This window comes from Echiichthys vipera, assembly GCF_963691815.1.
Source record: "Echiichthys vipera genome assembly, chromosome: 4".
Lineage (NCBI taxonomy): Eukaryota > Metazoa > Chordata > Actinopteri > Perciformes > Trachinidae > Echiichthys > Echiichthys vipera.
This window is the reverse complement of record NC_139829.1, coordinates 9,359,768-9,382,322: the sequence shown is the minus strand read 5'-3', so window position 1 is coordinate 9,382,322 and position 22,555 is coordinate 9,359,768. Positions and strand designations below refer to the sequence as shown.

Here is a 22,555-nt window from a genome sequence, read left to right as displayed (position 1 = left end):
GCACCCATGTTTCATCGTTATTCCCTCACATTATTCTGCAGTCTGAAAGCTTTTCCATATTTATCTTTCTATTGCTTTGGTGACCCATTCTTTCTGAACTGGTGTATTTGAAGCCATCCAGTTTTTCATTATTACCATCTTTGTGACCGTACATAATGACAGAAAGAGTGATGTTGTTGGTGTTGTTGTTTGTTGTGTGGATTGCTGTCCTGCAGTGAACTAGCAGACATAAGTTAGACATAAGACCAGTAACAGGGCTGTTTGTGGTGATCCTGATGTGGGTGTTTCTTGAATATTCTGCATATGTGAACTGTTAGAGTTCCCTATTTTATTATGATTAATTTGGCATACTTGTGTAATTTGTAAACTGTGTTGAACTATATTACTGATTATATTACTCAGTGACAGGGGGAGAGGCCCAAGAGTTGTCCCGCCCTTCCTGAAGCTCTCCATTTCTCTTATTTCTAAATGACCTTTCAGTGTTTGAGAGCGTCTCTAGTATAATTAAATGATTAAAGGAGTTCTGCACAAGTCAGAAGCATTAGATGTCCACAGGGAACTTGAGTTAGGATTTGGGAAGTCTTACAGCCAAGACATTTTTCAGGAAACCCACACAGTTTCACCTTTGACAAATTGTTCGCCCTCGTTCTTGCACATGCTTCCATAGGAGACTGTTTGCAGGCACTTGCAAACATTTTACAGGATCATCTTGCTTCTCAATTGGAGCTGCAGTTGTCTTGCCAACAAATAGCGAGCCCAGGCTGCTGCTCCTCAGGTACCAAAGCTGCCCTCAAACAGCACTTGATGAAAGAAACAAGAAACACCTTTCATGAATTAAGAAATCATCATCATTCATTACAAACATCCCAGCTTAGTGTTCCAGCTTATTGCACGCCCTGGCATGTTTGTTTTTTTTCCATGGTGTTCCAGTTGTAAAGCTTGAACTCCTGCTGTTACCCTCTAAAATGTGCAGGTTGCATGCTTGACCTCATCCTGGAGGGGAACCAATAGCTTACACATGGCACTTCAAATCTTCCCTCCGTGTGTGTGCATCTCCAAATAGTCTGGGAGTCATTTTGCATATCTGATAAGTATTTAGCTTCACGGAAGAAAGGGATGCAGATGTCCCACCGTGCAAACGCTGCAGCCTCAATCTTTTTTTTTTCTAATGGAAAAGTGAAAGGGATTAGCCTGATATGGTTTTTGTGGCACATATGCTTCTCAGCCACAATGTTGTGTGTTATTATGGAATACATGGTGTTTTATTAAAGAACAAACACAACACAAGCTTTAGAAACATGCATACAGTGTTTTATTTTGCAACCAGGACACATTAAATAAAACTACAAAGATACTTCACTTATAAAAAGATAGATTATATCCCATTCACATACAAAATAACAATAATTTACTGTATAAATTAAACATTTCACTATTTTTGCTATTTACAATTTCATGAAAACAATGAATTGGCCCTTCCAGATCATTTCCTACAGGGATCCTGGTGTTGTTGTTGTTTTTGTTGTTGTTTTACCTCACTACAGGACCTTCACATCAACGACAGTTTGGGTAAAGATCGTTTCCAGTGTGGAATTTTCCGATTGACTGGAGCACGGGACATGAAGTGGGAGTTTGCATAATTCACCAGGCTATCCAAACAAATGTGCCCTTGTTACATTTTAACTGTCAGATTTTGTTAGCTTGTGTTAGATTTGAACACACAGTAATTTCCCATCGCTCTCACATCTCTGCTCTTTTTTCCCCTTCCTTTCTCTACGCATGGTCTGCTCTGAACATCACAGACCCAGGGGCATGTGTTCTGGTCTTGCAATAATTAACATGAGTTACAGTTGAGCAGACAGGCAGAATATAGCACATTTTTTAAACTTCTGATTGGGAAAGAAAGTTTCTCCACCTCTTTATGGGCCTCAAATTCTGTCTGATTCTTGGAAAAATATATATTTTTGGCGCTGTGATGCTGCATCGTGTATGAAATATAACCATCTTGTGTCAAGTGCTCAGGTTGCTGCACAAAGTACAGTTTTTTCTTTTCACGGAAACTGAATGCAAAAGAAAATAAGTACTATTTCATCTCGTAAGTAGAAGCAAATTTAAGTGCATTGAGGTTTCCCACTTCTCCTTAATCTGTGTTTGAAAGATTATTGGGGTGACCATCTGCAGAAGCATCCAGTCCCAAGACAGGAAAGGACAATTACCATGCCAATGGCGAACTAGTAGATTTTGACCTTTCATAAAGTAGTTTAAATGTCACAGCAATGCAGAGAAAACTGTCACAGCTACAAGCCTGCTGTCAGCTTGTGCATAGAGTAATTTTTGTTGTTGGTATATTGTTTGCGCTCAACCTTTTGGTCTGAAATCAAGGTGACAAGTGAAAGCTTCGAGGTCTGCAGCGTCTTGTAGAATTTAGGCAATTTACTTGCTGTCAAAGGAAAATAAAAATGCATTCCACCAGGAAGCACATTGACGGGTATCTCAAATGATTTGCCGGAACACAAAATGAAAGAGCGGACATCATCATTCCCACACTGAATTACATAATATACAACAATAACCCCCTGTAATCAAAAGACAACTTAATGTGAACAATATGTTCAGTAAATGTCCAAGACTACACATATTAGCACACAGAAATTGAAAACAAAGATTTCTTTTTTAAGCCTTGTTCATTACTACATGAAGAGTTCTATCTTAAAAGGCTATTTTGGAAAACAAACAAAATCATCATCTAATGTCCATCATGTAATAAAAATGTAAAAGATCCAGTCTGCAGAGGTGTTCAGTTGAGTGCTTGAGCTTGTGTTTAAAAAGACTGATATTTAATGCTTTCAATCACTATACAAGATGAGGCATCGTTTTTATGTTACATTTAAGTGGTGGAAATCCTATTTTGGATTGAAGCTCTTCACATCCACGCTGATTTTTAAAGAAGTGCAGACCCTTGTGAGGGACCCCATGAAAGAAACACATGTGGTGCATCTGAGACAAGGGGAGAGGAGATCCTTAAGGCACTTGAACACCATCAAACCGGAAAGATTCCCACCCACAACCGAGCAGAAAAAGCCCTCAGATCTTCCCAAGCCTCCCTAAATGGCAGTTTGTCTGCAAACTGCACCCCCCCCCCCTCCAGTGAACGACGCTACTTATCTCTCCACCCAAATCCACATGAGCGCTGAGTGAACAAGTGGGCGAGCGTGCTCTCTCTCTCTGATCTTTTCATTTTACAGCGAGTGATTCATCCCCAAAGTACTGTGATATCTACCTTCTGTGTGATGTTCCATGTCCTGTTTCCCTCTCCTCACGTTAAGACACATCAAAAAGAAACTTGAGAACTTTGCATATGGAATCAAAGAGACAAATAAATATATAACTCTTTGGATGGGAGGATTCTGGTTTTTGGCTGCATGTGTTGGTCGTCCATATGAGGCAGTTAGAAGAGTTATAGAGAACCGTTAAGCTGTTAAGTGTTACACCATGTGTGTATGTGTACTAAAGACTCCTTTTCTTCATCATCTCTGTGATGCTGATGAAGAGTCAGTTGCCACTGGAAGAGGTAAACCTCCCTGTTTCTTATACTGAACATAGTGAAGTTAGCCCTCAATCTGCACTATCCATCTATGTTGTGTTTTCCCTGGTGAGCCTGTAGTCTGGAAGGGTTTTTAGAGGTATGTTGATTGTTAGGGAAATCTGTTGGAGATGGAAATGGAGCCTCGCTGAACAATTGAAGCTTCCCGCATGTTAAAAGCGTCCTTGTATCTTTGTCAGAGCTGCAGATCGTCCTCCATCTACCCCTTCCCTCTTCTCTCCCACACTGAGGTCACTGATAGCCCTGCCTGTCCCACCTCCTCTTTGACGCTGAGCAGCATGGGAGGGCCCAGCCACTTTGGCCTCATGGGACATTTAGTAGCAGTCACTCAGTCAGTTGTCATTAGCCACTCAGTTGTTGGCTTGCTGGCGTAGCGCCTCATATAGTTTCATTGTCTGAGAGCCTGGCATCTGACGGCCCTTGTACAGAGTAGTTGTGGGTGGTGGTAGCGTTTGGTTTATCGGTAGAGTGCAGCAGTGGCACTAGTTGCCCACCAGGGGGCTGAGATCGCCGTGGTGGTTCTTTAGCTTCTTCTTGAAGAGCGAGATGGTGGAGGGTCGGTACAGTATGATCCAAGGCTCAGAGGACGCCGTGCTCTGGCTGCAGCTGTCTGAACCGCTGACCGTTGGGATGTTTGGAGACCTGAGAGGGAAGAGAGACAGAGACAGACAAGAGGTAGAGGGAGAAGAGTAGAACAGGAGAGAGGGAGAAACAGAGGAATTAAAAAAGAGAATAACAGGAAAATGTTGCATTCACTCCATGCCTGTTTATTGTAAACACAAATGAATGGCAATTCCAGTGGTTCATTATCTTCCACTTGATATGATGAGAAAGTAGAGGGATGCCATAACATAAGTTATGAATCACTGACGGGGACATACAAGCGTCATGGAGCATTACTTCTATGAGTGATCATAGGAAGTCCCTCTGGGCCATAGCTAGGCTGAACCCAGCTAGAAGAATGCACTGCCTCATTTGTAAGTTTTTAAGATGAGATAATCACAGAAAAAAATAGAAAAGTCATCCTATGATTTCATCTTTTTTCCCCCCAATATAATGTGAATGAAGCACAATACTACAGATTACAAGATGTGTTTACATTTCATGCTTGGCTCATTATGCACACCTCCAACATCCTCATACTTACTTGACCGTGATATGCAGCAGCAGCTTCGCCACCATGGCTATGACTGTGAGAATGAGGAGAGCTGCCAGAGCGTAGATGGTCCACACTGCAGAGAGGGAGCAGCACAGTTAACAAGACATCAGATATCGAATCACAGTGGTGAAAGCACACTGAAGCGCACTGAAAGCAAGCAAAGGGTTATTCAAGGCACTGCTGGTACACCTGTTAGCTGCGTTCAGCCAGCAAATTGTCACGAAACTGTGAGGTATTCTCAACGCACATCTGTTCTCCTCTGGTTGAGGAAAACATCACACAGCCCTTTGAGACAGAGTGCTCAGAGTTTGGAAAGAGTAATATTTGAAGGAGCTTTGACAAGAGGCCTGATGTGTTCAGCAGGGAGACCCAAAGTAACTTCAGCTATGAGTCACTGACAGGAAAAAACAAGCGTCAAGTAGCATTACTTATATGTGCGATCACAGGAAGCCACTCTGGGCCGAAGCTTCCAGAAACCCCTCATGATGTTTAATACTTTCAGAGAAACCAGGTCATGCACAATCCCACAACATCCTGGCAGAGGTAGAGAGAGGAGATGCGGTGTATCATGGGTGTTCACATACTAGCGCTGTGGCCGGTGGTCTCGCCGCGTCCAGCCCACTGACCTGGCATGTTGTGCTCCGGTTTACCGGGGCTGGACGTAATCACGTAGAGGATCTGGGAGGAACGTCCCTTAGAGGTGCTGTTGGATCTCTCGGTGACGCCGCCAGCTAGCTGGGGCCCCGCCGTGCTGGAGACGTCCTCGCCTTCATCCTCCTCATCTCCTTCAGCCTCCATTGTTCTGGTGTCCTGGCTCCTCAGTGCTGGGGAAACAAGAAGAAGAGTCGGTTTAGACACGTTCATAAACAGCTGGATGTTGTCCCTCGCTATTAGAGTTGCTTACTGACACACACGTCTAGCAGATATGAAGCAACATTAACATTTAATTGTTGTTTCTCGCCATCTAGTAAATGTAAGTCCAATATTCACTCTGTTTTGGTCTCCACCAACTCCTGCAGGAAATCTGGCTCTTTGGTAGCTGATTGCTCCACTGCGTTCACCAGCTAGCTGTTAATATTGTCTGTGTACTGTTTGGTGCATGGCAGGTAGCATATTTCTAGAGCTTTTTCACTGAAAACAGTTGCCTGCAGCGGTGAGACTGAACCATAACAGTAAAGTTGTGGGTGGGTTGGGAAAAACCAAAACAACGAGCTAAAGCAGCCGCAGAGCTGGGCGATCATTTTCTGTGTGAACCCTTTCATGTACAAGCATTCACACAATCCATCGTTAATATAGAAATATTGATCATGGCTCACTAAAATACTTGTATATGTCAGTTAACAACAAAACAAACACTCGGCATCGCATTTATTTTTATTACAATCACAATCACAAATGTGAACAGTGAGTCTTTATTCAGCTCTGTGTAATTTGCATGTAATTATCCTGGAATAGTAAAAACATACAACAAAAGGAACAGGGTGGAAATAAGTTCAGAGAAGATGGAAGAGACAAAGCAACTGCTAACTGAGTCATCTCTTCACGTCTTTCCATCTAAATGAAATCTCACCAGTTGATAACTGATATTAAGGCAAATATTTTTTGTATCACAAGTCTTTCTGAAATGCAATGTTTAAATATGCAAATGAGGCATTGCCTTATGAAATATGTGCTAATTTACATACATTGGATATCTCTTTTGGTCCCTCCATGATGCTGGCTCCTGACCCTGTACAGGGGATCTTCATGCCAGTGCCCTCTACTCTCCACACTTTTTTGTTTGTTTTGTCAGCTTAATATCCCTAAAGTCTCCACAACCTAGACTAAAATGTTATTAAAGGCATTAAGCCATAATAGTTTCATCCAATTGTAAATATGCACAAAACATATTGATACAAAAGACTCCTAATTGAAGACGTGAACCAAATATTTTTCTGAAGTGCATTTTGATAGTTTCATCTGCAATTATTTTAGGTTGTTTTATACAACATCATGTCAAAATTGGACAATTACTTGTAAGTGTTACAAGTGTGTTTTGAATGTTTTCTTTCCAATCGTCTGAGAGAAGAAAAATTGGACAAAATCTTAAAACTGACCATTGCGTGAAAACAAACAAACAATGTTTTTGCCTGGAGTGCCTCATCTAAAAAATATCTATGTATCATAGGCTTTCACAGCTCTGAGGGAGAGGAGTGGTGAGCGCTGTTCTCATGCTGTGCCACAAACGCAGAAGAGGAAAAGCTCTGTCATGTTGTTGTAATTTCAACAAGTTGAGGACACATATCACTTAACGCCCCTTTAATTATCCCTGTGGGTAAACCGGGCTGTTGCAGCCAGCGTGCAGTAATAAGATACATCATGTTGATCATGTTGTTGAATGTATATACAGCAGAGTCCTGACTGAATCTTTAATACCAACTGTGCTTGTAAAGAAACAGATCGAGTTTGCAAAAACACTCATGCGTGATGTAAACACTACGTGTTGAGAGCTTTTATGTGCGCTTCAGACATCATTCAAAGCGTTTTTGCAATAAATTCTGTTTGTTTTAACCTTGCTTACGGCACCAGATGTGGCAGAGTTTGCTTCATAAAACAACAGTGCCAGAAAAGCACTGGCTATTTTTACTCATTTATGTGTTCTCAGAGGAGAGCGATATCCTAAATAAGATCTCCTCTGCCTTTCATTTACTTCTCTTAAACATAGACACGATTCATTTAAAATCACTGTGTGATTTTGAGCAGTTTCTTTTTGTGTAACACGCTGATATTCACTCTTTCATTATTTTTCAAATGTTTTCATTTGCACTGAGGTTTGGTGATGACAAACATCTTTTTGGGGCCATATTCATAAAACATCCTCAGGTATCTATCTATCTATCTATCTATCTATCTATCTATCTATCTATCTATCTATCTATCTGTCTATGTATCAATCTATCTATCTATCCATCTATCTATCTATCTATCTATCTATCTATCTATCTATCTATCTATCTATCTATCTATCTATCTATCTATCTATCTATCTATCTATCTATCTGTCTATCTATCTATCTATCTATCTATCTATCTATCTATCTATCTATCTATCTATCTGTCTATCTATCTATCTATCTATCTATCTATCTATCTATCTATCTATCTATCTATCTGTCTATCTATCTATCTATCTATCTATCTATCTATCTATCTATCTATCTATCTATCTATCTATCTATCTGTCTATGTATCTATCTATCTATCTATCTATCTATCTATCTATCTATCTATCTATCTATCCATCTATCTATCTATCTATCTATCGATCTATGTATCTATCTATCTATCTATCTATCTATCTATCTATCTATCTATCTATCTATCTATCTATGTATCTATCTATCTATCTATGTATCTATGTATCCATGTATCTATCTATCTATCTATCTATCTATCTATCTATCTATCTATCTATCTATCTATCTATCTATCTATCTATCTATCTATCTATCCATCTATCTATCTATCTATCTGTCTATCTATCTATATATCTATCTATCTGTCTATCTATCTATCTATCTATCTATCTATCTATCTATCTATCTATCTATCTATCTATCTATCTGTCTATCTATCTATATATCTATCTATCTGTCTATCTATCTATGTATCTATGTATCTATGTATCTATGTATCTATCTATCTATCTACAAATTGTCATGAGTAACATAAATAAATTGCAAAAATAAATATTACACGTCCAAAATAGGAAGAAGTTCTCTGGACCTACTCCATAATTTAAATGAAATTGTACAACCTAAACAACTATCCTGATATGTGCTGATAAAGTATTCACCATGTGTCAGTCGTATATCATTTATACCTCACATTCATCCAACCAAACCTTGCTCATCCCTGTACTGCTTAAGAATTATTTTATTTGCTGTAAACTCCTTAAATCGGTTTATATTTGTTCTACATTCAATCCGTTCCACAAATCCCCCCCACAAACAGAAACGCACATCTTCATAGTTGTCCCCTCTCTGTTTGAGCATGGCATGTTTTCTGATCCACAATAAAACTGACTGGGTTGTCTTATTGGATGTCTCGGCGGTTTCTTGAAAAGGTCTTGTGAGGAAATTCATTGCTAAACTTTAGAGAATGTCCTCGTGGTAAGATGAGCTACACTCCTAAATAAATGGTAAACCCCACCCATCCTGTGTCCGACTCGGGTTAAACACCCAGAACTAATTCTAAATACTATCTGATCCAGGCCGGTTCCACTCTTCCAGTGTTGGAATTTTTTCTAGTTCAACCTGACTGTGATGTTCCCAGCACTTCCCACATGTTCCCCATTTGCAAACACAATACCATGCTTCATACCCGGACTCAGCTGAAATGCTCCGCCACCGCCATGAGAGAGTTTATTAAGAAATGACCACTCAATGTGCTGCAGAGGAGATATTAGATGAGTGCTCAGTCTTTCTGTTATTATGTTGTGTCTCTTCCCCAGTCACTACGATTGTTGTCTCTATCTATCTTGGTGAAAAAAAACCTATTACTTCAGGGGGTGACCTTTTGTCATATCATGTCTCAGATTCCATATCTTGATGCCTCGCGAAAAAATAAGAACAAATACGAGAGCAGAAAGGATCGTGCCTGTCCAGAGGTCAGAGAGTTTTGACCTTCCGATATTGTTTTTACTGTAATGCCACCGGCGAGAAATATGACAGAGGATTACAAATGGAGGCAGAGAGAGAGGGAGAGGGAGGAGCGGGGACAGATTGCCTTCCTGCGTAGCGAGCTGTGAGCATGAATGTCACCTACACTGAATTATTTCAGGGTGTGCTTCTCTCATGTCTCCAGAAATTAATCTATTAAATCATTTTTTTGGTGCATTCACGCTCTGAGAGACTGTGCACTAATAAGAAAACAACAGATTTTCATTTTCCACATTAGTCTGTTAGGATAAAGAAAATAATTGCCTGTGAGGTCTTCAACCTTCTGCAAGCTGTATGTCTGCTCTACAGTGAAATCCTGCTATCAGACGGTGCGACGCATCACAGTACTTTGTATGTAGGTGGCATAAAAACTCGCCGTGCAATTCACCAAGCAACTCTCTGGAGGAACGAAGCAGCCTGCTGCAGCTTGATAAGAGAGTGAGTTCCAAGAAAAACAAAACATTATTTAAATATGCAGCATCACCCGGGGGGTTGTGAGACATTGACTAGCAAATGAAAAGAGAAAAGGGCCAGCCAATGGCGAGACAACTGCATCACCAGAGCTAAAAGACGTTAGTTGTTAAAACCAGGGGCTGCCATGCAAAACTCCAGTCACAGAGCCAACAAGTCAGATTACACCTGCATCATGCAAAAGTGGCTCAGCGTGGGTCTGAGGGTGGTTAAAGGGCTAGGAATTGAGAGCTTCAGATAAGGACCAGTCCAAAATATGAGATTTTTATTGTCAGAAAAATATCACAATTTCACGGTTATTAATCAGGGAATTGATATTATTCTGAACTATGGAAGGAAAAAGAGGCAACAGGCAAATAAAACATGTCAGCCTTCTTTATTACTTCTATATATATTCTAATTGTAAGTTTGGGGCCATATTCACAAAACATCCCAAGGCTAAAAGTAGCTCGTAATTAGCAGAGTAACTTTAAGATGGCTCTTTTTTTCCTTACCTAATCGCTCACTTTTAGTGCCAAAACTTGCCGCCAAGTCTGAAAAGTCAGAGGCAGTCCAGACGACTCGTAAGTCACAAGGACCTGCTCACAGTCGATCATATTTTTGGGGGAAATACGAGGATAACAAACTTATGACAGTTCTTGTACGTAGGTGGCATAAAAAACTTTCTGTGTAGTTCACCAAGCAACCCTCTGGAGAAACAGAGCAGCCTGCCGCAGCTTGATAAGAGAGTGAGTTCCTCTGATTTCTTTTTTTAAATAAGCAGTATCAGCCGGAGCTGTGAGACCAAGACTAGCAAATACAAAGAGAGAAGGGGGCCGCACCAGAGCTAACAGGCGTTAGTTGTTGAAACAAGAGGCTGTCATGCAAAACTCCATCATGGAGCCAGCAAGTCAGTATGTACCCTATCATGCAAATGTCACTCTGAGAGGGTATTAGAGCATGTTGAGGATGTTTGCTGGAACTCAAACTAAGCATAAGAAGACAAAACCATTCAGCCTTTCTCTCCAGAATTACCATAAAGAAAGTGAAATCTTACCCTGGTAAAGCAGAGCGAATCCCTGAGCCTGGTTGGTGCGGTCCGAGTAGAAGTAGAGTATGACAAAGTCGCCCGTGACGTTCACCAGCTCCCTCGGTTGGCTGCGCCAGTCGAAACGTGCCAACACCCGGTTGGTGTAGCCGTCCAGTAGCTCCACCATGTCCGTCTGGTCGGAGATCTCAAAGAAGGTGAAGTTGAAGAGGATAGCGTAGGCTCCAGGGACCTGGATAGTCCAGTAGCAAACGCGACCAGCCCCGTACTTGTCGGGGAAGTCAGGGGAGTAGATCACATCTGATGGAGACGAGTAGTTTCCACCGCAGGCCCCGACTCGGGCTGTAAGAAAAGAGCGGGAAACAGAGAAGAAAACAGTCAGTAATATTTTCTATCAAGCTTTTTATGCTTAAGTTCATGGGCACTGATACACCAGATCTATGTACGGGGCCTACATTGCTGACTTTATTAAGCGGATGATGCATGAGCCATGATGTGACTGATCCACATTAAATACTGTGTCTTTGTAAATGTAGGCATAAAATTCCAAGGTTCCTCTAACACTTACATTCTTTCTGCTGACACCACAGCAATGGCTGACTTTATTTTATCTCACATAAAGATGGCTGCACTGAGTTTCATGCAGTGAAGTACACAGATTTTAAATATAGAGAAAAGATGTAGAGAAAGGTATGGGATTGGTACTCTAGTAGTATCTGCAAAAGATGGAAAGCTTGGGATGAAGTTCTTTAAACTTTCAAAACTTCACCTTAATGGGTGATAAACTAGCTGCAGGAGAAATATTTACATTTTTTATATAGTATTTTTATTATTTCTATTTATTTCATACATACTGTATATTTTAATAGAAAATCTAATAGTGATACCCAACAGGCTTTTATTGACACTTTTATCCAACAAGTGTTAATGTCCAGTAATATGGGGGGCTGCAAGTCTGATCACAGTTGTGTGTGGGGAAAGGAGGGTTGGTGAAGATAAAATGTACGTCTTATATTACTTTCGAAATCTTGACATTAAAGTTTGTTGTATTTTTTCACAACACTCACTGTCGAAGATGATGACCCAGCCGTCTCCACCGCACGGCTGGGTGTGGTCGCCGAAGCAAACATGGTTACACTCCATGCCCGGCGACTCTCCGTGGTCACGCTGGTCAACTTCGTTGCCACAGAAACAGGCATATCCTGACTCCATACCGGCAAGCTGCAAAACACAAAAGGAGTTATGCCAATCATTGCATCAGCAATTCAAAACAAACTTTGGGTAACTTTTCCCATAATGCTATTCATTATAAATCCATTTGGCATGGGTGCCGGTGAGGAGAACATTGAGAGAGTCGGTCCAACGACTGAGAGAACAAACTTTGTGGAGAAAATGTGAAGATTTTGGATATTCCATCTAAAAAAGCTTCAAATGGCTTTTTTTTTCCTCCATAAAATTATCAATGATTACATAACAACTTTGCATAAAAATAAAATAAGCTTGCAAAAACATAACACATTCAAATAAAACTGCTTTTCTCTTTTATCAGCTTCATGTGCCATTGTTCGCACTAAACAGTTCACTCCTTCTCTATTTGAAATTAAAGTGCCTTGAGTCTGGGGCGCCCTAATTGCTCTTTCTCTCATGATTACAAGATGCTGTAATCTGAGTCTGGATAACCACAACCTCTCAGCTGATTAAAAGCCTCCTTTCAAACACACAGGGTGTAGAGAATAAACCTGACAGAAATAGGACCTATCTATCGTTCAACTCCAAACTGTTAGTAAACGGTTTCTGAAAGTGTCGGAGCAGGAATGCGTTAACGTCAAAAAACTTTCACACATCTTGACCTCGCCACCACTGGCTGCATTTTCTCAAAAGAGCTATTGTCCTTCATTCAAAAAGACACCATTGTCTAATTGTCAGGCGCTAGATGAATTCACACAACTGAAGGTAGTGACTGCATCACTTCCCACTCTGCGTCCTTTCTCATGGAATAGGAATTTATTGGGCCCCAGCTCTCGCCATAACGTATCAGGCTATGCCCTTGTTGCATTATTCTATCTGATAAAGTAACACCAACGTGAATATTTCTGGCAGAAGCATACCAGCGATTGATTGCTGTCTAACTCATCAGGCATGCTCTTTGTCAAAAAGTCACACGGGATCCGTACATCCGAGCACCGATGTTTCACTCGCACATTAAGGACGGTGACAGTCCAAGGGTAGGCAGACGATGCCAATCTGCCGCCACATCCTGTAACATCTGCTGAATATAGGGGGGAGGGGGGGCTGTCACTTTCTGTCAATACAGACAAAGCCGAACCGGATCTGCCGAGACAGAAAATAAACACCTGGCACTGTTTATAGCTGGGACAATGGGCATGGCAGATACTGAGATGAGGAAGGCATTGAAGAGGAGGTGCCCACTGGGCTAATAACCATTCATTTCCAGCTGTCAGCTTTGATTGCTGTGATGATTTGTCATCCGCCGGTTGGTTTGAAACAGGACATTGATGGCTAAATAAAGAGGGTATAGACTGCGCTGGGCGCCATGGTGATAACTGTCAGGAAATTGCCCGTAAATGCAGATAATATAAAAGCTTGACTACGGCAAGAGCCAGCCTACTGTCTGTTTCCGACATGACACAGGCAATTGACTGGACATTTTTTTTAGTCGATGAGGGGACACATTTGAACCTTTGAGTTTAGAGTCAGTAATTTGAGTTGTTTTTCTCAATGTTTTCCTCAACAGAAACTATTAATCTGAGTTTAAATATAAAACCAAACCTGCTGAATTAAGAGTTTCATTTTCATTTTATACATTTCTATTTCAGGTTCAAATCTCACCTTGTATCTCTGCTTCCTACAGAAGCTAATGCAGTTCTGGATGGTGAGTTTGTTGGAGGTCTCGCTGGTGCCGGACAGAGTGGGCGGGTCACCGCTGTCTTTGAAGCAGCCCAAGTTCCCAGGCACTGTAGGGAAGACAGGAGGAGGGTGAAGAAACGATCAGTTACACACACAACAACTTAGATGCAATCGGTATCATATGCTGATTATTAGCATTTCCTGTGCAAATACAGGATAAGGGTTTTTTGTCCTTTACAGTAGCTATAGTAGTAGTAGTAGTTATATCCGGATTTCCTCTTACAGCCATCACAGAGATACACTCCTGGTTTGTATTTTTACAATATGGCCTCTGAAGAGACGAAAAGAGGAGCCAATGGAGGATGAGCAAGAGTTGGAGAGAGGGAAGGAAGAAGGGTGAAGGGGACAGGGATGATAGCGAGGGAGGGCTGGAATCTAGAAAATGTGCCCTGTCAGATATGAGATGCTTAAGATTAGGGATACAACGTTTGGTGTGTGGTGAGAGATTGAGAGCGTGATCACACTGTCCTTTTGGCCGCGGCCAAAACCGTTTTTTCAGCTAAAGTCTAGTACCTTTAAGTAGTGTGAGCGCACCCGCTCCGCGCTCAACTGGGGCCAGCTGGCCCTCCACGGCCTGCTTGAAATAGGTGGGCTTTAGCGGAGCCGTTTGCACATGTACGAGCACGAGCGTGCGCACGTGTACGCGCACGAGCACGAGCACGAGCCCTACGGCAGTAGAGTTATGTCCGCCTGTTCGGACATGTAAATAGAAGGACGGACCATGCGCGGACATTTAACAACAACAACAATGGCGGTGAAAGGTTCATGTTGGTGTGATGCGGAGGTGGAGTGTTTACTGCAGATTTGGTCGGATGAAAATATTCAAAAACAGTCGACAAGACGCACAAAAACTCCGAGGTCTATGGAAAGATTTGTAAACAAAGCCACACACACGCGATCAATGCGTGTGACGTGTTGCGGCGTGATGGCGTATGGACAGCAAGAAGTATTGGCCGAGGCCCTGGTAGTGTGAGTACAAACGGGGCTGGGGCGCGGGGGGGAGAGGGAGGCTGGACAAGTACCCTAAAGCCCGGGTCTTGGTCCGGGAGGATAGTGTGAGCGCGCCCTCAATTTTCTGAGTTTGAAGCGCCAAGAAATGGAAAAAAAAATATATATAGCACCTTTCCAGATGGTATTTGACAAATGGCAACACTTGGAAGAAAGCCAAGCCTAGCACCTTCGGTTTACATTAAATGCAGGTTAAATTTTAACCCGTTACAAGCACAAAAGGGACATTAGAGCAGGAGCAAAAGAATCATGCTATAAAGTTTTCAGTTTCAGACTGCTACCTGAGATAAACTTTAGTCTAGCTTCCATAAAATGACACAACTACATACAACTTCTACATCTCACTTTCACTTTTTTATACCCTCTTGGTTTTTGACCGCTGTTGTAGTTGATCACATCAAAAACTTTTGAACATTAAAGTGTTTGTTAGGTGACACCTGGGGATATACAGTATGACACAAATAGGCCAACAATCACAGAGGGATCACAGATGGAAGATGGATGTTTCCAGATTAACAGTCAGATGAATCAGATCGCCCCCCTTAGTCTACTTCATTCATCAAAATACGATGCAATCTTGCAAAATCCTTTGCAGTGATTAAACACACCAAAGCCTTTATATTCAACGTAATAACTCAGGAAATGCCAACAAAGCCTCCAGGAGAATATTTCCCACTTGTTATTTGTTTTTCATTGCGTTTCAAACAGGCTTACCCTTTGTTTTATTTCCATCTTCGGAGGTGAAACAAATTTGACAAACAGGAGTAAATGCACAACCCTAAAGTCAATTTGCATTGCAAGTACAAAAAATCTTTCCGCCCAAAGCGCTTTAGTCTAATTGGAATTGGCATCATCCAACCGTAGGGTACAAACATGCTCTTTCAGAAAAGACAAGAGACAAGACTGTGTCCAAAATAGCTGCAATGCTGCTTTGAGGCACAACGTGGATGCAAAAATAAAAAGCACGTAATATTACATACTTAGCTCAAAGTATTTGATGCTTCTCTAACTTCTTGTGGTCTTGTAAAATCAAAGTGATAGAATTTTTGAGAAACGTACTGACCGAAAATAACGCTACACCTGTTGAATTTAGATCATACAGTAACAATAGATGGTGAGTAGGAGAGTCAATCGTGTTTGTGTTGAGTAACTTTGCAAAATTTAAATATGAATGCAATTTAGCAGAGAACTCAGCAATCAACATATAGAGTGCTGCAGGGGTGATTTTCGTAGTCTGACCTGGAAGTCAGCACCACCCTGGAACCCTCAACAAAAAGTCAATGGGATTTTTCCAATGGATTCTGGATTATTGTATAAAATAAGATCTGTTTTATGATACTTGCACGTTTTGTTCAACACGATAATCTTCACAAATAAACACAGCTATGCACAAAGAATCCTATGATATCTTACGAAATATGATGGCGGCCGGAATTGGAGCGCAATGGTTACTTCACGATCGTATTTCTCGGTGTCAGTGCTTTTATTTGGTGGGTCATATGTTCAATTACCATTGTCTAAATTCACTCTTTTATAGATTGTAACTTAGCAGACAATTAAGTAGATGAAAAATGTATGGACAACAACTTAAAGTAAAGGCAACAAAAGTTGTGTAAAACTCAAGTTAGGTGACATGAACACTGACGGGACATGAACACCGATCTCCCAGGTAAAGGTCCTATAAATAGGTAGAGTACACACAAATCACAGTGCACACTTTTTGTAGATATACATTTATGTACTAACAGGGAATGAGGACGGCTGAAAAAGCTAACGTTTATAAATGAACCACACCACATCCAACGGATTTCGTGTGTACGGCAGGATGACGTTTGTAGTCTCATTTAGCCACTTGTTAGCAACCGCCTTTTTTAAGACACATACAAAGCTTTTAAATTTACAAGTGTTGTGTTTATGGATGTATTTTATGCCGTAGAACAAAATGTTACAATTTCTTAAGCTTGTGTTAACAACAGACCCCATTTAAGGCATCTAAACAAAACCCAGCTAACCAATTTCTGTGTTTTTGGACTCATTCCTGCAGCACTCTATTGGTAATAGAGAGCATTTGATCATAAGTTAGTTATACCAGAGGAGCAGTATTTCCAGTCTTCTTGTGGGCAACAACAACAACAACAACAACAACAACAACAACAACAACAGAGTCTTGCTTTGTGGATGCTGCAAAGTCTGAAAATAAGCTCGGAGACTGTGGAGCGCTTTGTCCCCTGAGTCCGTACACAAACACTGTCCTAGAAATGAATATCTCTGGAGCTTTTCCATTGTTGTGTGTCTCTTTCTTTCTCAAACATTTGCATGTTGAAAGCTGCTCGTCAGATGACAGCAAGTTCCACCAGTGAACAACTAGCGCCCGGTATTTGGCAGTAAGAAATTGAAAAAACATTTGATTCATTTTTTACAAGCTTGTCGTGATTACATTTTGGAATATATAGGTGTGGTAATAAAAGTGTGGATTAGCATGCAATTTGAATATAACATCTTTGTAGAGGGGCATAACTCACAAACGGCTTAATGAACTAAAGTAACCCTGATAGAGACCACACACGTGCATTGTTTTGGGGGTGCCAGTTGAAGCCAATGTTAACTTTTTGGCTTGCACGAAAGCTCCTCTACATGCACAACAGATGCTGCAAATTCTTTCTGTTTATGTAAGCATGAGGCACAAAGGCTTTTGGGGGAAAAGTGTGACAAGTTTTAGATTGCACGCAAATTTTTGTCCACAAGAATGTCCACCACACGCTGGAAAAGTGATGGAGGGGAGAGGTGGAACTGAAGTGAAACAGACTGGCAGTGAGAGAGAGGGATGCTCCCTGCGTTTCATTCACGTTTTCTGACCTTGAAGTGACTGGCGAGATTTGGGCTGCTGCCGTCAGTTGCTGCCACGCGGAACTGTGTTCGACAGATGACTCAACACACTCAGACCCGCTCAGGCCAGCAATAAATCATGTGCGATATTTCTGTTTCAGCCACAAACACGACAAAGCTTAAACTTAAATGGCTGTTGGAATCAAGACTGCGATGCACACTTGCAGGATTAAGGGCAGGATTATATGACAGGTTCAAGGCAAACATGACGGTAATAAGAATCTTCGAGGTTCTTCATATTTTTTGGGTGTGACAGGACAGTGCTGTAACAGCAATTTCTTTTTTTATCTGAGTATACACTGGATTAACCCCAGTGAAGTGTGCAGGAGGGAGGATGAGAAGAGAGGACAGATAAACACCTGGTTGCAACCAGCAACCTCCCTCCGAGCAAGGCATGCAGGTACCACTTTTGAAAAGCAGAGGAGAAAATGCTACTGCAGGGCTCAACAGCCAGATTAAAGGCAGCACTGCTTCTTTTTCATTTTGCTTTGACAAGAAGATTACAGACTAGAGTCAATTTATCAGTCTTTGTCCTCTTCTCGTCCCAGGGGCTGTGAAGCACTGGCTGAAAGAGCAGCAGGTGGTGGGATCATATCACACCAGAGCACTGGAGCACTGGAGAGAAGAAGTAGGCATCAGCCTCTGCACTGCACCTTCCCTGCATGCAGTGTTTTTTTCACTCAAAAAAAAGTGAAATCCTTAAAAACATCTGCTTTGCAGGCGCAACAAGTGCAAATATCTCTACGTACAATAAAAGAGAAAACACAGAAAAACATTCAACACACTTCAAAGCTGTCGGTGGAATTTAGACTTTAACGAGCCAGCGGGGAGAAATGGAGGAAACACAAGGTGCATAAATGTTCAGTCAGCCCAGACCAGACCTCTGAAAACCTCAGGAGATCACAGTAGGAGGGGAGACTCCCACAAGGTAAAAAAAAAAAAAAGTGAAAGAAAACAGACACAAGAGCTAAACAAGGCTTCACTGCAGCCAGACCCATCGCAAAACCTGGCAGCCTGCTGCTGCAGCTACCCACAGTGCAACACACTGCAATGCAGACAGGAGGCAGCAGGCGAAACAACAAAGTTCATGGGTGTCAGTCTGGCAGGGAAAAGGAGACACCTCTGTTGACGCAGCAGACACAACAACAGCGCCGACCCAAAACACATCAGAGAGAAAGAGAAAAGAATAACACAGAGGGATATACAGTCACAAACGACATCAAACAAGTACAGCAGGCTTTGGCAAGTGCACTTGGCAGGGAGTGCATGCAAGCAGGTTGATGAGCTGGGTGGGCATAATTACAGTTATAAATTTCTATGACATCTGGAGGGTTAAGAGCAAAAGAGAAAAAATAGAAAGACACAGAAAGAGAGATGAAATAAATGTTTTCTTTTTAATGGGACTCAGTGTGCCTCTCTTTTCAAAATAGATTTACTTGCTTGCATCCATCCAGCACAGTGTGCCACATATTTTCACTTGAAAGATTAGGTAAGACAGAGAGAACATGCAGCTTTAAGGAGCAATGCAACTTTTAAGTCTCAGGGTTTCAGTAGAAAAGCTTTTCTCACAGTCGTTCCTCATCCTGTAATCTATAAGAGAAGCCACAATGAAGCCAATATTTAGCACTTTTTATATTCCTTAGTAAAATCCAAGGTATAATATTGACACTAGTAACAAAAAACTTCTAATTATATCTAGCTCTTACCAAACTAAAAGCTGAAATCGCACACAGTCATGACAGCTTCTGCTTTTATGTTGTATTCTTCTGATTCATAGTCGCTGGTCCCTGAAACAATCCAACATCGGACGGAACCAGGACTGAACCAAGTCTCTAACTTTCATAAATGTTTCTCCCTTCACCTAAATTAATTCATATTCATCATTCGGGCTGGTAAAACGATTCATGTCTGTGGTGATTCTGTTTTATTTAGTTGCTTGTTCGTTCTCTCTTATCCCTCATTCTCTCTCACCGCCTGATGAATTCTGGATGTGGGAGCATGAAAGGTCACTCTATAGGGGCTGACTGATAGCGCCAACACAGATCATACACGATACCGCTGCCGTGGGTGACAGCGTGGGCTATTGAATGATTACAGTCATGGTGAAATGTGCGCCCCTTTTCCAGAATAACTCCTCCTTTACAATTCCCATTTAAAAAAAAAATGTTGTACATATAATTATTTTACATTTTAGGGATAATTGCTGATTTGTTTCTTTTCATACCTGCTGATTTCATATAGAGCAGTAGCTAATAATGGAATAGCTGATTAACAGAACAAGAGACTATTTGCTTACAGTCACCATCTTAAACCCGCCCAACATGAGATTGGTCCGTCAGATCTAGAAAATATGTCTGAATGGGAGAGGGGCCAGACATACAGGTTATGTCTTGGTAACCCAAGATTTGCAAAAACTCTGGTGAGATGGTTAAGGTTAGGCATTGATATTGAATGGTTAAGTTACTGTAGGTGGTCGGGAAGTTAGTCTCGCACATCTAGGGTCGCCATCTAGACAGGACTAGACGTACCAGCCAGAACAAATGAAACATGAGCTCTGCAAATATTTCTGGTTTCCAGGCTACATATTTTGATGATTATCCCGATAACTTTGTGAATCACAATTACTTTCCCTGTCCCATGCCTACAGTGGGTGAGACGTTCTATCAAATTTCCAGTATTGAAAATAATGTAATCTCGGACCAGTCGAGCTCCATCACACTGATGAGGCACAGAAAAACATATTCTCTTTCCTTGTCCTCAGGCAGAGAATCATACATTAATCCCAGTGAGTGCAGCTATTCATCCTCCTCTTCTTTCTGTGTTTATATTTTTGTCCAATATCACATGCTCTGTCTTCTCACCGTGTTGTGAATGCATAAACATTTCTCTTTATGTTGCATTAGCATTGGTATCGCCTATGACTAAATAGAAAGTAAATTGTATCTAAAGACATGGAAATCTCTGTTAAGCGTGACAAAACCTTACCAAAATGTTTTGAGGAAACACTGGGCCAAATATACCTTTCATTGCGGCCAAATCCATCCCTGAAGCAGCACCACTGCTTCATTAACATGCAATTACAGTGTAAACAGACTCAGAGACAAAAAAAAGTCATTAGTGCTTCCACATTAGAGAAGCGATGTTAAAGCTGTGAGGTCAAAAGAGGAGAAGCGGGATTTTATAAGCGCATTCCTCAAGTGCTGAAAGGCTTGATGCTAGTAATTTAAAACACAGGTATGTTGAAGCCTTGGAAACACTCCCACAAACCCATTTATGCACACCAGCAGGTTAACAATTCAAATTTGATGCACACACACACACACACACACACACACACACACACACACACACACACACACACACACACACACACACACACACACACACACACACACACCTCTTTGGAACATACACTGCCTTCCCAGGAATGCTCAAGTGCAACAAAGCAAGGAAACAACACCTATCACAGTCGGTGTTTATGTGATTTTCCCCCCTCCATCTCACCTTTATTCCTGGCTCTGCCCCCTTTCATTGTGTCTCAGCTCCATTTATTACCCCTTTTGTAGTACAGTATATTCAATACATAAACAAATACAGCTGCTGCGTCTCATCTAGCCTGTGATTAGTGTTGTCGACTGCACCACAGCCTGCAACAAGAGAAACAGAGAAATATGCCACTGACTCCCCCGAGGACGAGCATTTCTGGAAACTCTGTATTGTTTGTGAGGTGGTGGGAGTTGCTTATTATGTGTTTCGGTTCATGTTTTGCTTTTCTATGGAGATCATAAATCATCCAGCCTGTAAATGAGAACAGTTTACAGTTAAACAATAAGGGACTTATTGTTGGACAGAATGGGGGAAGTGTTTGTATCCAGCAGACTGACTTTGCTAGTGGGATATTCAAAACAGGCCGCTGGGAAGTGAGCATGCGTGTGTTTGTGTGAGAAAGAGAGAAAGAGAGAGAGAGAGAGAGAGAGAGAGAGAGAGAGAGAGAGATAGAGAGAGAGAGAGCGAGACTCCACTGTTGTATATCTGGTGTGTGTGTGTGTGTGTGTGTGTGTGTGTGGAGGCTGTGTTACAACAAGCTTGAGATGGAGTAGATCAATGCCCCAGCCCGGGGCCCTGGGAGAGTGACTAACCATCTAATTAGGGGGAAGAGGGAAGAGCCGAAGCTTTAAATGAATAATTAGTGCCTCCTCAGAGACTGGGCCGAACAATGCGGGGGGAAGAGATGAAAAATGGCCGCCACACTGTACCACTGAAAAACCAAATAAATCTGTATCCCGAGGAGTCCCAAGGGACTTAATACCAGGGCGACTGGGAGATGAAAAGACGAGCAGACACACTATGACCACCTCAGGCTTCTGATACACAGAGCAGTGCAATTCAGTTTATCATCATTCACTTTCAAAAAGACTGGCTTCTTGTTTTTGGTTTGTGTTATGTGGCAGGATGTCCTGATGCAGCTTGGAAAGTCCCTCACAACAACTCCCTTGCATGTGATCAGTGTGAAGTGCATTCAGATCTTTTCTTTTCTCATCTTCTCAAATTCAAATTAGGAGATGTTGTATTACAACAAACCTTCATTTGATGTTCAAATGCAAGTTGCTTAAAAACATAACTTGCAAAAAAAGTGCATCATCTCACATCATTGAACTGGGGCAAATGTTATAACACTACTATGCTGATGTCACCACAAATTACACTAAGACGCCACAATGGGAAGCGGGAATCTGATTCAAGTCGCTAGTACTTATTAACCCCCATAATGC

The 22,555-nt window shown here is 41.5% G+C and overlaps 1 protein-coding gene across 3 annotated transcripts in view; it reads right to left on the bottom strand.

The window, feature by feature from the left end:
* Nucleotides 1–1,315: 1,315 nt before the first annotated feature.
* The window catches only part of kremen1 (kringle containing transmembrane protein 1), a 92,750-nt gene continuing 71,510 nt past the window's right edge, over nt 1,316–22,555 (bottom strand). For 2 of the 3 annotated variants that reach the window (XM_083912220.1, XM_083912219.1), the window contains 6 exons: nt 13,812–13,936; nt 12,029–12,182; nt 10,971–11,303; nt 5,348–5,587; nt 4,752–4,836; nt 1,316–4,246 (listed from right to left, as the gene is read on the bottom strand). In XM_083912220.1, the coding sequence (XP_083768346.1) occupies nt 4,087–4,246; nt 4,752–4,836; nt 5,348–5,587; nt 10,971–11,303; nt 12,029–12,182; nt 13,812–13,936 (1,097 nt within the window). In that variant the 3' untranslated portion in view covers nt 1,316–4,086. The remainder of the gene's footprint in view (nt 4,247–4,751; nt 4,837–5,347; nt 5,588–10,970; nt 11,304–12,028; nt 12,183–13,811; nt 13,937–22,555) is intronic. The other variant, XM_083912221.1, reaches the window with a different exon arrangement.